Raw genomic sequence first — 15,411 nt, 5'->3', positions numbered from 1 at the left:
TTTTTCTTTGCTTCTCACCAATGTAACTTTGCTCCAATTTGACACCGAAGTATATGAATAAAACCCCATTATAAAATGCCTTATTATTCTTAGTTACAAATAATTATCAAGATGAGCTCATAAACACTTCTCACTTACTCTTCATAATCACCCTATGAAGTATGACACAAAGGTGAATGGTGTACCCATATTACTACAACTAGCAAGTAACAGAGATATTCTGGCTCTTATCTCAATGTTCTTTGGACACTGTTTAATCTCCCTTACTAAATGATGGTATTTCTGTGTTTGGTATTTTTAGAAACAGGAAATCATGCGATATTGCAGTACACATGAATTTTATAATCATATAAAATTAAAAAGAAATGCATTCATCAGACTATTACCCAGAGGACTGCTGAAGTTATAAGTTAAATAAATCTTTTGAAAGAATTCTAAATCAATACTAGAGATCACAAATGTTTAAAGAGTGTAAGCACTCACTGCTGCTTTTCTTGGTCCCCAAAGTTTGGCCATCTTCTAAAGAGTTTGAACCTACTGAAGAACTATCTTGACTATCTTGATGAGGGAGCTGAAGAAATCCTTCACTGGAGTCTGAGCGGGTAGGTGTTAATGTTAGAGATTTCTGACGTTCCCGATTAATATCTTTCTTAGACTTTATCAATTTTCTCATTTTTAGTGTAATCCAGTTGCCTCTCCTAATAGAATAATTTAAAAAACTCTTATCAGTCTTAAATCAACATACAAACCTTCACAAAATTAAAAGACTTAACTTACTCTTTTTTTCCAAAGTAAAAATGAATAAAATTTGGTTAACAGTACCTTCTAGGAGGGGATGGGTCATAAAATTTGTATTGATCCATTATCTTCTCTTCTAATTTCTCCTTTTGTCGTCTTAATTCATTTAACTTATCACTGTAAAAATAAAAATTGCATTTTAGGACATGTACCATATTTTGTATAGTTATGAATATTTTGTGACTACAATCTAACTGCTGTCCAGAACATAAACAAATACAGATATTAGAGCTGACAACAAAGTATTAGATATTAACAAGAGAATTTTTTCCAAGTTTCTCCTTTTCTTTTTATTTACAAACTTACTTAATGAAAGGATATAGAATTTAAAATTCAATTATTTAATACAATTTATTTGTTTGAAGAATATTTTCCATATTATATTCTCATCATGACAAAGGAATTCTCTCAACGTCTTTTAATATCTGTTAAGCGACATTTACAGTGGCTGTTCTCCTATTCTTGGATCTTTTAGTATCTTACATTGTGTTTGGAATGAAAGATAATTTAATATAATTTATGTAAGTAAAAAACTAAAATGTTCAATAGTCTGTTTACAATTGTAGATATAAGTAATCTTGCAACCACATCTTCATCAAACACAGACTTTTTTCCTTTATGGCAGAATTACTTAGGCTTAATTTACCTTTAGAGAAAAATTTCCTGCCTTCAGCAATACATGAATATACTAGTTTCACCATGTCTTCATCTCATTTATGTCCTTGATGGTATATATTACATAGGGAAACATCAAAGATCAAAGACTAAAGTAAAATGATCTGAAAAACTGTGATGCCAAACTGCTATGTTGTTTAGTCAACAAATATTTAGTGATCATTTATAATGAGGAAGACACAAAGAGTATAAAAAGACAATAAGTAGCCCACTCTGCTTATAATACAATAGAAGAGAGAACAAATATACATGAGTATTACAATCCAAGGTAGTAAAGGTGCCAAAATAAAAGTACTGTGTTAAGTACAAAAGAAACTTATAAAAGGGAAAATATTTCTATCTTGAATGACCAAAGAAAGCCTAATGGAGAGAATGGCCATATTAGATAGACTGAAAAGATAAGAATGCTAAATTAAGCAGTTTAGTTGAGGGGAAGCACTGAGGGAATTTCAGGTTTAGATTTTGCTCAATAGGAAATTAGAAGCTTGTAGGTTTCATTAAAAAGTGACATTATGAAATCTTTGCTGTAGGTACCTTAACTCCATGATGAAATAGTATCTATCAGAAAGGATGATAGTAAAGAAAGCATCCAGGAGGCTAATGAGGTAGTCTAGTTGAGTGGTTAGGATGAATTATGGAAGTGGGAACCAGAACAAATGGATTTGATTTTTTTGAAGAAGATGTTTTATGAACAGAGACTGCCAAGAGGTATACACTACAGCACAATGGCAGATATACCTCCCAAATGTCTTCTCATTTTACCTGTTGAAATATCATCAGGAATCTCCAAATTCTCAGTACTACCTGTTCACTGTCACTCCTGCTAGGATCATGTGACAGAAGCATTCAGCAAGAACTGTCTGACATATAAGATGGATATTTTGAATTTAAATTCAAAAAGTCAGAATAGATACTAATATTTCTAAGTCAACTATACAGATACAATTACTGAAACTTTGGAAATGGATTACTCCATTGGATTACCAAGGACCAGAATATTAAGATATTCTAAAGATATCCAAATATAAAGCTTTGCATAAAGCTTTTGCTTAAGGGACAGAAAACTTAAATGTTTTACATATACTTCCTGCTTCTTAAGCAGAAACACCTCTTAAGGCAGAGAATAAAGGAATACATAGCCCTGAAAGGACTGAAGGTGTAGTCGAAAGTGGCCGGCCACAAATGTGAAATTTCTTTGAAGTTTTACATTTATCTTAAAAGCTCATGCAAACACTTTTTGCTCCATAATATACCTGTCTGTTAATATAAAAATCATGTTCCCTGCCTCAAATTTTATAAGAAAACTGATGCTTCAAAAGATGTATGAAAAAAAAAAAAGATGTATGTATCCTGGTTTCATATGAGCCCTAGCTCACCACGATATATATCATGCCTAAAAGGGACAGATATGTTATTTCATTTATTTCTTAGGATCATCTTGGAAGTAGACGGTATATCTCTGTTTTAGAGAAAAAGAAACCAATGATCAAAGAACCAAAGTAACTCACCTATGGTCACATAGCTAGTGACTGTAAGAACTGGGACTTGGATTACAAGCAGCCAAGTTTCAACATCCGTGCTACTTCTATTATACTATTTTGTTTCTCATTTAGGGAATAGGAGAATTTAGAAAAGGTAAACCTTGGTGCAATACAAGGCCTATCCACTGAGTAGCTCAGGCCCAAATCCCTGATTTTACCAGATTCCTCTACTACTAATGGAGAATGGAGATATAATTTACCAATATTAAGCCTTGTCAATTCTATCTCTTACATCTGGTATATGATCTCAACTACCACTGCTTGTGAATTATGATTCACTGGATTATTACAACAGTCTTCCTAAAACTTATTCCTTGTCTCTATTCTCAGGACTTCTAATCCATACTCTAAAATGCCACCAGTGCCTTTAAAAAAAACCACAAATCTGGTCATTTTACCCCTCTGCTAAAAGTTTTCAGCAACTCCTTTATATGCCATAAAAAAAACCTTTGTGAGGTTGTTCCTAAGCTTTCAGTCACTTCTCTATTGCTCCTTCTTCCTCAGTTTTGCTCCAGCAAGAACTATTAATTTTTAGGTCCTTTACCATACCGTAACACACCTTCATCACACCTTCACGCTATTCCATTTGTGCCTCCTTGGCGTGGTATGTCTCCTCAGGCAAACTCCCATGGGTCTTTAAGTCTCAGCTTAAGCAAGCATCTTTTGGAAGTCTACCTTGCCCCTGCCAGACTAAGGTACTCCTTCCCCTGTATCTGCTGTATTTCTAAGGCCTCCTACACATACTTCCATTGTAGCGATTATTTGTATTTATTGCTTTATGTTACTAGTTTCTTATGAGCAGGACCTATGTGTTTTCATGTTAGTATTTCTGGTTACTAGCATAGTGCCCAGAACATAAGCATTCAAAAAAATGTATGGAGAAATAATAATAATGTTGAAAATTAAAAAGAAATTAGCAGTGAGTTTTTTTTGTCACCAGTTGGCAATGATAAAATCATGAGTATTACCTTCAACATTATTTGGTACCTACATGTACTGCCTTTGTTCAACATGAAAGAGATCCTTGCTTTCCATATTCTGCTCCAATAGTGTTCTGTTCTGGAGCATTAATGTCTGAATTTGATCTAGTAGATGTCGATTTTCCTCTTCTAAATTTCCTTTAAGTTGGCTTAGCAACTGTTTAAACACAAACATTTTTTTAAAATCAACATTTACATTTAACATACATCACCCCAAACATCTGAAAAATATACAGTCTGGGGGCACCTGGGTAGCTCAGTCAGTTGAGTGTCTCAACTTGGTTTTGGCTCAAGTAATGATTTCAGGGTCAGGAGATTAAGCCTCTGTTGGGCTCCACACTTAGCAGGGAATCTGCCCGAGATTCTCTCTCTCCCTCTCCCTCTGTCCCTCCTCCAGCTCCCACACACTCTCTAAAATCAATCAATCAATCTTTAAAAAAAAAAAAAAGACTTAGGTCTTCTGCTACTTAAACAATTAGGTGGCTGCACCTTGATGATGATGATGATTATTATTGCACCATGAATGATTATTTTAGTTATAATGAGAGCTAAAATACTAAGTTATGTGCTGTACACATTTTAAAAATTCTTACAAACACTGGGTTTAACATATAACAAATTATCTAGTTCCAAAAACAGTTGCTTTCTTCAAAACTATTTAACTTATAGTCTGAAAGCTACCTGGCCTTCCATTTAAGGAGCTATGAAATTGGACAAGTAAATTAATTTTCTGGACTTTAATGATCTCATCTATAAAATGAAAATAATTCACACCCCTGACTGTTGTAAGGATTAAATAATATATGTAAACTATCATGTGTCATGCCTTTAACACATAGTAGGTACTTAATATACCTCATTCTTTCCTCCTCCACTGTTTTTTAGGAATATTAGAAGTTTGTACATAGTTTTAATGGGTGGATCAAAGGGACTCAGGTAATCTTGTCAGTGGTTGGTATTACTAGCTGATACTACTGGTAGTTGGGTTGCCAACAGCATTGGGCGGCTTCTTTGTAGTTAGAAGAAACTGGAAATGTGCCTTAGTTAGGCCAGAGATTCTAGTAGAAGTCAGAAAGCCCAAAGTAGTGATTTTCAAAATTCAGCATCATTCATAGGAACTATTAAAAAATGTAGATTTCCAGGGGCACCCAGGTGACTCAGTTGGTTGAACTCCCGACTTGGTTAGCTCACATCATCATCTCAGGGCTGGAGATAAGCCCCCACCTGGGGCTCCATGCTCAGCTTGGAGTCTGCTTGAGATTCTTTCTTCCTTTCTCTCCCTCCCCTCAGCTCCTCCCCTCCTTGCACCTGTGTGAGCACACACACACTCTCTCTCTCAAATAAATAAATCTATATATCTATCTCTTTTAAAAATGTGGATTTCTGGGTCCTAGCATTCAAATTCAACCAGTCTGGAGATCTACACTTTAAAAAACAAAAAGGGAAAAATATCCCAGACATTTTGTAAGCTCTTAAGATACAGAAAAGCAATAGTGTGAATACCCATAAATAGCCATTTAGAGCTAACCATTATCACTATTGTGTTATATTTATCTATATATTGTTAAATTGAAACACAACATGTGGTAGATTCATTACAAAACTGAACACAGTTTTTCTCCTCCCTGTGTCTATACCCTCTTGTGCTGTGACTTCTTGCTCTTACCATCAAGAAGTGGAATTTATTTTCCCTCTTTCTGCTTTTGGAATGCCCTTGGCCACAAGAAGAAAGTGGAAGTGATGGAAGTCCAAGTCTAGACTCAAAAGGCCTTATGTGCTTCTACTTGTAATCCTGCTGGAGGATGAGAGACCACATGGCACAGAGAAAAGTTATGCCATCTGGGGCCACCCTAGGCCAGCCAGCCCTCTGAGTCTGTGCCAGTTCACTGCAAATGTGACTAAGATCAAATGATCTTGGTCACATTGATATATGCCATCAGCACATTTGCTCAGGCAATCCATAGATTCATGAGCAAAAATAAATGTTTATGTCCATTACCAAAGGTTCTGTGTTGTTATATAGCATTAATTACTGTGTCAACAATTAATAAAACATATATAGAGAAAAGAGAACACAACTTTATGTAGCTCCAGCTCAGTGAATTAGCACAAAGTGAACATGTGTGAAACCAGTACCTGATCAAGAAATAGCTCATTAACTATATTACCAAGAAGATTAACTTCTACCCTGGCCTCTTATACTCTGGATTCATTTTTCCACTCCCTCTAAATCATGCTATTATATGTGTTACTCCCTAGCCAAGAGTTAATATTTGACTTGAGCTGGGACTACTAGCCGGAGATAAGTAGGTAGCTAGGGCCCTTTCTGGTCTCTCTTGGATAGCTTTCCATGCTACCAATGTCAGGAAGGACTTTATCAAGACTCACTATAGCTGGATGTCTCATTCCCTGGATCTCCCATTTAAATTTTTGACTAATTTGCTGGTCTATTCCTTACCCCAACCAATATTCCAACCTCAGACCACCTGAGAATTGACCTGTGACAACTCTCCTGAGTATGGGACTTTTTTGTGCTCTACTCAAATCAAGTCAGCCTGCTCTGGTAGCAAAGTTGCTAATTTTCTCAGTATGCCCCTCATCTGAACTACTAGGTATTGGAATTGGGGAAGGTGGAGGGGAATGGGAGAAATCACAAGATAAAATGCCTCAGACAATCACAGCCCCTACACAAAGTCAAGCAGTTTTCTTTAATAAATGCTTCTCAATCCGTTGTACACCTTTACTGCAGTTCCAGAGTACTACAATGGTTGTTTTTGACAATTTTGCCCAATTTTATTGTTTCTTGGGGAGTGGATTTGTCCTCCTCCTCCTTCTGTAAGTCCATCACTCCGGCTATATTTTATTTGCACTTTTATAAATCACAGGCATAATGAATGTTCTATACTTTCTGAACCTTGTTGGGTAATTAAATATGATTTTAAACTAGTACTTCTTTCTATTGGTTTATCATTATTACTTTTCTACTCCTATTTCCCTTTAAAAGTTGGCTTAAGGGCCTTTTCTTAAAAGTGCCATGAAATTCAGGTGTTAAGCTATATTCAAACTTCAATGATTTGGGGGCCAAACAATAAAATTTAAGGATTTTTAAAAAAGATTTATTTATTTGTGAGAGAGAGAGAAGGAAAGTGAGAGAGAGCATAAGAGGGGAGAAGGTCAGAGGGAGAAGGACTCCCCAAGGAGCTGGGAGCCCAATGCTGAACTCGATCCTGGGACTCTGGGATCATGACCTGAGCCAAAGGCAGTCGCTTAACCAAGTGAGCCACCCAGGCGCCCAAATTTAAGGATTTTCTAAGGCTTTCAGTATCCCTTTAGACTTTAAAACTTGTTTTATCAAACCATCACAAAGAGCAGCATGGAATTATGTTAATAACACAACTGTATAGATAAGGCCAATGTCTTTTCTGCTCAAAACACTCAAATGGCTCCCCTGTTTTACTCAGAATAAAATTATCTTTGTTGAAGGATGCCTATTAAAATTTCCATCTATATTCCTTTATCCACCCTGGAAGTCTTCCTTATCCCTCTTTGCCCTATTTCATTTTTACTTGCACATAACTTATCTACCTTGTAACATACCAGATGTTGCAGACCAATTTTCAAAATAGAGTAGTATTTCCAGTTCACATGCTCTTGTAAGAATCTTGCCATTCTCCACCAAAAGGCAGAATCTACTCTCTCTTTCTCTTGAGCCTGAATGTGACTTTGACTGCCTCAATGAAGAGAATACAGGGGAAATGATGCCGCATAACTTCTGAGGTTTGATCATTATGGTAGAGATGGCTTCTGTCTGGTTATCACCATGTTGTAAGAAAGCCAAATTGGCCCTTGGGGAGACATCATGTGGAGAGAAAACGGATGCCTCCAGCTCGTAGCCAGCACCAACCACCAAACATGCATTTAGCCTTTCAATCACAGTTGCAGGTGGAACAGAAACAAACTTGCTCCACTGTCCCTGTCATTCTGATCCACAGACCTGGGAGCCTAATTAAATGCTTGTTTTACACCACCAAGTGTTGGAGTAAAGTGCAATATATGTTTTAAAACATTGAAATACTATATATTTCACCTGCTCGTTGTGTTTATTGCCTATTTCTTTCCGTCAGAATCTATGCTCCACAAAGGGAAAGATTTTTATCTTTTTGGCTTCTAGTACATGCCAGGTGCTAAGTAAGCATTTTTTCATTAAACAAGGGCACAATTTCACATTTTCAAAGTATGTGGTCACACAAGTTTAAACTAATAGTAAACAATGTTGAAATCCATAATAAAAGAAGTTTTTATGAATTACTTGTGAATTTCAATTACCTGACCAATTTTTTTTTTTTTTTAAGATTTTATTTATTCGACACAGAGAGACACAATAAGAGAGGGAACGCAAGCAAGTGGAGTGGGAAAGGGAGAAGCAGTCTTCCCACAGAGTGGAGAGCCTGACGCGGGGCTCGATCCCAGGACCCTGGGCTTATGACCTGAGCCAAAGGCAAATGCTTAATGACTGAGCCACCCAGGTACCCCACCCCTGACCAATTCTTTTAGAAATACCCAAGCAAATATATACTGTTATTCTCATTTTAATATGATTATTTTTCAGGCATGTGTTGATTCGTAAAAAAGAAACTTGTCAAAGCTCACCTCACACTGGTTATTTAGCTTGGTGGATGTGATGTCCAATTGTTGGTATTGTTCCTTTAGCTTTGAAAATTCAGCTTCTAATCTTGTTTGTTCCAGCTTGGAATTATTTAGAAGACTTTTCAAGTTTTTATGGTCAGTTTGTAAAACTTCAGTTTCTTTTACAAGCTGATTATATGTATGATTCAACCTATAATTAGAAATCATGATAGAAAGAGAATTAGATTCCCTTAATAGCTTTCATTGTAATTACATAATGTGAAAATGCTGTGGATCACATTCAGACATACTTAGAGAATATATCGGACTCTTTACCCAGTGATCAAATTCATCAAAAATCTGTTTCTATTCTGTAAAACTAGAATAGAAAATTCAGACTACTCTTCCCTTGAAATCTTCTAGCATGTTGTCTACTGCATGTGGCTCATAAAGGTATTTTTCCCTCTCTGCACCCCCAAACTTTTACAATGCAAAAATTATTTTTAGTTCGGGAGATGAACCAAAACAGGATGGAATTGTTAATTTACTATATTGTACTACTGAAACTAATACTATATGTTAACTAACTGGAATTAAAATAAAAACTTAAAAAAGTAAAAATAAAAAATAGAAGAGGTATATAATAAAATCTGTGTTTTTTTTAAATTTTATTTATTTATTTGACAGAGAAAGAGAGAGAGAGAGAGAGAGAGAGAAAGAGAGAGAGAGATCACAAGTAGGCAGAGAGGCAGGCAGAGAGAGAAGAGAAAGCAGGCTCCCTGCTGAGCAGAGAGCTGGATGCGGGGCTTGATCCCAGGACCCTGAGACCATGACCTGAGCTGAAGGCAGAGGCTTAACCCACTGAGCCACCCGGGCATCCCTAAAATCTGTTTTTAAATCTGAAAAACAAGAATAAAAACAAAAACAAACAACAAGAACAGGACACAGCCTGGATCTGGCCGGCTGAGTTGGCTTTAGTTTAACGACCTTTATCTTGTGGCATTAAGAAAAAGAATGGTACTTGCTCAGAACATCTAATCATTTACTTCAACTCAATACCCAAAGAATTGAGTCAGTTTACAAAAATCATAAAATAAATAACAAAAATAATATATTTTAAAAATCAAGGATTGGTAAAAAAAAAATTAAATGGCAAGACCAGAAACATACAGAAAATGTTCCATAAATGGGTCGAATCCATGAATGAATGTATGCCATGAGAATTAACAGCTGGTTAGACCTCACTGAGATACAGATAGCTACACAATACATCAATACCTATGGAGATCAAAGATTTACCTACTGATGCTTTATGAGGGCAAGATATGAAGAGATACCATATACAATGTCCTCAACAAGGCAAATGCTAAAATGAGATCTTTAAGAGAGTTTTTTTTACACTGTCCTTTAAAGCTGAGAACATTAACATCAAAATGTAATTCAGTGAACACAATTCTAAAGAGGCTGAGACAAACTAGAGTCATGTAAGAAACTTTGTTGGTTTGGCATTATCAAAGATTAAAACTTAGGTTACTTAGAGAAATGGGTAAACAAACTATTCTTCTTGAGACAAGTCTTCATAAATATCTTTTTTGGTGTAAGAGCTCTTTCAGGTTTTACTTAAAGCCTTCTCTTGCCTTGCAACATAGACGTGAATACATAAAAGTTGGGATAGAACAGGCTTTATGTATTTGAGAGAGAGAAAATACTCAAACCACCCTTCCCTTCCAAGCCTGCAGAATCTCCCGTTTTAAAATCATCATGCTCAATTTTTTTCTCATCATGGAGGCTGAGTTCTTTCTCAGAAGGCTCCTCAGTAATGAATAAATTCATTTATTCATTGACATGAAATGAAATTGATTGAAATAAAAAAAGGCCTCTAATTGGATTCCTAGAAGGTCTACCCAAGCTCACAAACTGTCCCAGTTCATTGTGAATCCCAACAATGGAAAAAGGTTAGGTTCAAGATGGAACTTTGATAGTAACTGCCTTCTCCAATGTTATGTGTATAATGAAAATGACCCTGTCCTTGTATTCTGTAACTTGTCACAACTTGGTCTTCTACTGCACATACCATAAAGATACATCCTTCTTGATTCTAGCTTGGTGTAGAGCTAATTGAAAGTTCAAATCCCCCAATACACTATTTCTAGTTATAACAATTACTAAATTAAAAACTACTGAGCATAGAAATAAAAATAGTTCTAGAAGCTTAGGGATTTTTTTTTGTAAAGAAAAAGAAATATGGTTCTAAAAATGGATTATATTAAATTCATAACAGGACAAATAGTCAATGAATGACCTCCATTTGAACTGTGTGCTGCTTTTTAGCACTTCAGCTATGGTTAAGTGTAAGTGCAATGCAAATGTGCAGACTGCTTAACTTTCGAAAGGTTTCTAAAAACCTTCTGATATATACCCTTATGAAGCAGATTGATTAGGGGTTGGCAAGTTTTGATGTTCCCAGGGTTACAAACTAAAAAATAACTGCCTCACGGCAGTATGAGACCATTAATAACTAAGACAGTTAAAAAAAAGAGTACAAATCTAGGAAATTAGAAGCTGTTCACTTATAAAAACTTTGAAAGACAAGAACTGAGATATCACACTAGCAAAGACAGAAATAAAGAATCCTACTTCATTACATTCTGTTACAATAACGCATATAAATACTATCAAGGTACAAAAATTTCATTATCAAATGTGGCTTAAAAACTTAATTAGTTGAATAAATCAAGAGAGAAACAATAGGTGAAAACAGGGATCTAGGTTTTCAAGCCATTTTATAAATAGTTGCTTGATTTTGTTGGGTAATTTACTTACTGCTTTGGAGTCCTTTTAAAAAATTCTAAGTTACAGATGGTACTGCAAAGGGGCAGTGTACACTTCAGATATAATGAATAATACAAAACTAAAATACATAAATATTTATTACCTATCATTTTCACCACAAAGTTTCTTGTATTCTGCAGCTATAGTCTCATGGTTTTTGTTTTCAAGCACCATTTTTTCCTGTTCTACTTTCAGTGTTTTTTCCAAATCTTCCAATTGTCCTTTCCGTTTTAGTAACTGATTGTAACTGGAAAAAATATTAGGTATGTTTTGTTTTATAATATTTCCTTATAAAAAAGAAAATACTTTAGCAATGAAGAAAGCAATAGTAATTTATTAGTAAGTACCACTATAAACACGATACATAAATTTCCTATGTAAATTATTTTAGATTATTTTAACATAGCATTTATTATATTATCTAAAGAAAACTGATTTTAAATTAACAATACAAGAGAAGATAGTAAATTACCGATCTTCAAGGTCTTTATGTTCCACCTCGAGATTTTTGTGGGCAGACTTTAGAGTTCCATGCTTAGCGATGAGAGACTCATACTCTGAAGCCTGACGTTCATGAAGAAGTTCCAGCTTTTCATGATCTTTGATCAGACAATCATAGAGAGATTTCAGGTCTTCTCGCTCTTTGATTACAGCTTCATTTTCATTTTCTAAGGAAGACTGCTGAATTAGGAGTTGTGCATTCTGATTCATAAGTGAAGTACTTTGGGAATTAAGGGTAGAATTTTCAACCTGTAAGAAAGTATACTGTTTATCAGACCTAAGAAAAATAGTTATCTTGTTCTTCTAGAAGATGCAAATATGTGGTATGTGTTACAGATAAAATAATTCTCTCATATTAAAAATTATTTCAAAATAAAATTCTAGGTCTGACTGGGTGGTTCAGTCAATTAAGTGGCTACCTTTGGCTCAGGTCATGATCCCAAGGTCCTGGGATCGAGGACCGCATCAAGCTCCCTGCCCAGTGGAAAGCCTGTTCTCCCTCTGTCCACCCCTCTATCTACTTGTGCTCTATCTCTCTGTCAAGTAAATAAATAAAATCTTAAAAAAAATTCTAATGGCAACATAAAAAATGTAAAATATAACAATAACTTAAGGAAGCACTACATAAATCACGGCAGATATAGTCATATTACACTGAGAAAATTTGGTTTTTAGTATTTAAAAGAACAAAATATAATTTAATATTATTCATTTATATTATTTAATTTAATATCAATATAAATTTTATATTGATTTAATATTATTTATATTATTTAATTTAATATTCTTTTGAGATACATATCATATGTACATTCTGGGTTGAATTATTTTAAATGAAGGTGATTAGAAACAGTCTGTATTCCACTCATGAAAAAGTACAGAATTTAAAATGCTACTTTATCACTTTCTAAAACTTAAGAGGCAACAAAACTGAAAAATTACTTGTGAAAATTCAACTGGGAATTTTCTTAGGCATCTACATTATATTAGTATATGTTTTACCATTTGGAAAAGAGTTACAGAAAGAACTTTCTGTAACTTTTTTCCATTCAGAGATGGAATTTTTTTCTTTGGCTCTTTAAGACATTTCAAAGCGTTGTATTTTTCTCAACCTGATCATTCTGTGTGAAAAGACACTATAGCATTAAGTGCAAGATGGATCCTCTGAACTAAGGAAAAGTCTGAAGACAAAACTTTCATATTGTGTTGTTTCCTAAGAAACAATAGGAAAGCTATAAAAATGAAATAAACAATGGTATTTGCAATCATACTCCACAGCAAGGGTTCCTACTTGAGCAATTACAATCAACTTTTGTGAAACAGGTGAAAAGGCCATAAAGTAAATTTAAGTGAAATAAAGATAAAATTATATTTTAAATAAATAAGTATTTAACTTTGTTTATTTATTCTTTTCTTATGCCAGGCCTTCCTGGCTAGGGCTGCTGCTGCTCCCCTGGCTCCTTATGTAGGTGTCAGGGGCTCCACTGTAGTCCTGGGTGTGCCCATAAATATTTTAAATAAAAAATTTTAAATATATTTTTTATATATTTTAAATAAAGATAAAGTTAGCTTTATTGTATTTATATGCATTGAGTGAATTTATTAGTTAATATTTAGAGGCTCTGTTATTTTAAAAAATGTTGATCTCTGAAAGCCTGTATAACATTAAGTCAATATATTTTAATTTATCTTCCATTAAATTCACTCACTAAGAAACAATGTTACCATGTCTAGTTATCCTTTTTTAAGAGCATAATTCAAAAATTTGGTTGCATATCCCCAAATATTACATTACAACCTGAAGCTTTGCATTCTGGGTTTGAAGAGTAGTATTCTGCTCCTGTAAGGACACCGTCTGCCTCTGAAGTGCAAGAATCTGAGCCTGCAAATTATTGTTCTGTGTCTCCAGTTGCTTCAGTTGAGTTTTCAATGCTTGCTTCTCTGCTTGCAGGGTAGCATTCTTAATAAAGAAAACACACATATTTTTAAAAGTAACAAACATATTTGTTTAACAGATATTAGAATTTTGTAACAACTATTACCATTAAAATCCAAAACAAAATCCCAACAATCTTGGAAGACTTAAACAGTTCCCCTCTATCCCAAATTGTAAAGAGAGAGTTCATCAAAGAGAAAGAAAGCACTAATACCAAAACCTTACTATTGTGTCATTATACTGTCTGCTTTATAATGTCCAAAAAATAAAATATTTCATTCTTCATATATTAACACAAGAAACTGGAATGGGTTTATTAGTTATATGGTTTTCATGCTGCTCAAAAGTATGTGGGACTGTGTCTAGCTAATGAAGTGCACATTTTCTAACTGCCCAAAGGCAAAAAAAACACATACACAGGTGAGTGCTGGTCTCAGGGGTAGCAGCAAAACTAATTATTTTAATAAATACAAATTTGGAAGAGAAGCAGGAACAATTTTAACCATGTGTTTAAAACATTTAGTTCAAAATTGACCTAACAGATGTTACATATTTTCTTTAGAGATTTTTTTTCCCCATTGTATAAAACACTTATTAAGACTCTATTTTATCTATAGGACTTCTGGAGCAAATCCAAACAAAACATACAATTTTCAATTGTCCTAGTACATTTTACCACATTTCAATTTTATACTTAAACAGTGAATTACTATGCAAATCAAAGATCATTATTAATTTAATTTGACAGATATTAAAATGTTTGTCATGGATATTATATTTTTAGGTTTACTTCTAAATAACATTTCATAAAAAATCAGCATAAAAATGTATAAACAAAGAACCTCTGGAAAACTGAAATAAAACATTACATCCAAAAAGGCCAGAATTTGTTGCATATAATTGCAATATGCATAAAAAGTTACAACTGAATCACAACATATCACTTTTATCATATCTACAGAGGGGACAAAGAAATCATTTTATAGGCTTTCAAAGTTACATATACTACATGTCACTGTATAAAAGGCAAGTAATGATTTAACTCATACATTTTATCACAAAATCAAAGGTGAGGAAGCACAATGATTTACTTCTCTTGTGTTCATTTATTTGAATAAAAACGGTGAAAAAATTTATACTGGAAAAATAATACTGAATGCTGATATATTTATATACCATCTTGATATACCAAAAAGTGAACCATTTTTCACTTACATACATTAGGTGCTACTATAGTTCAGCTTTTAAGAACCCAAAAAGTACAAAGCTCTAATGACAAGTCTGGGTATCCTTACAGTCACAAGAAAAGTTCTATAGTCTATAAAGAATAAGAGATAGAGTAGAAAGAAAATCTCAGAGCAGGAAAAGATTTATAATGGAAAAGTTAGGAGGTCAGTAAATATACTGACAAATGCACCCAAATTATTGGTGTAATAAAAGGTTAGCCATCTTATAAAACATTATCTAAAATAAAATGGCTAAAAAATGACAACCAAGTAACTTTTTCCAATAGAAATTTATG

General features: G+C 34.1%; 1 protein-coding gene across 9 annotated transcripts in view; it reads right to left on the bottom strand.

Annotated features, from left to right (window-relative positions):
• CCDC88A (coiled-coil domain containing 88A) overlaps positions 1-15,411 on the bottom strand; it is a 125,254-nt gene that overhangs the window by 16,509 nt on the left and 93,334 nt on the right. For all 9 annotated transcript variants that reach the window (XM_082743550.1, XM_082743552.1, XM_082743551.1 and 6 more), the window contains exons 19-25: positions 13,752-13,913; positions 11,925-12,202; positions 11,556-11,699; positions 8,645-8,831; positions 4,006-4,151; positions 823-915; positions 484-698 (exon numbers count right to left, since the gene is read on the bottom strand). In XM_082743550.1, coding sequence (XP_082599676.1) covers positions 484-698; positions 823-915; positions 4,006-4,151; positions 8,645-8,831; positions 11,556-11,699; positions 11,925-12,202; positions 13,752-13,913 — 1,225 coding nt within the window. The remainder of the gene's footprint in view (positions 1-483; positions 699-822; positions 916-4,005; positions 4,152-8,644; positions 8,832-11,555; positions 11,700-11,924; positions 12,203-13,751; positions 13,914-15,411) is intronic.

The sequence above is a fragment of the Mustela nivalis genome (genome assembly GCF_964662115.1).
Source record: "Mustela nivalis genome assembly, chromosome: 8".
Taxonomy (NCBI): domain Eukaryota; kingdom Metazoa; phylum Chordata; class Mammalia; order Carnivora; family Mustelidae; genus Mustela; species Mustela nivalis.
The sequence above is the reverse complement of the archived record's forward strand: the minus strand, read 5'-3'. Positions and strand labels throughout refer to the sequence as shown.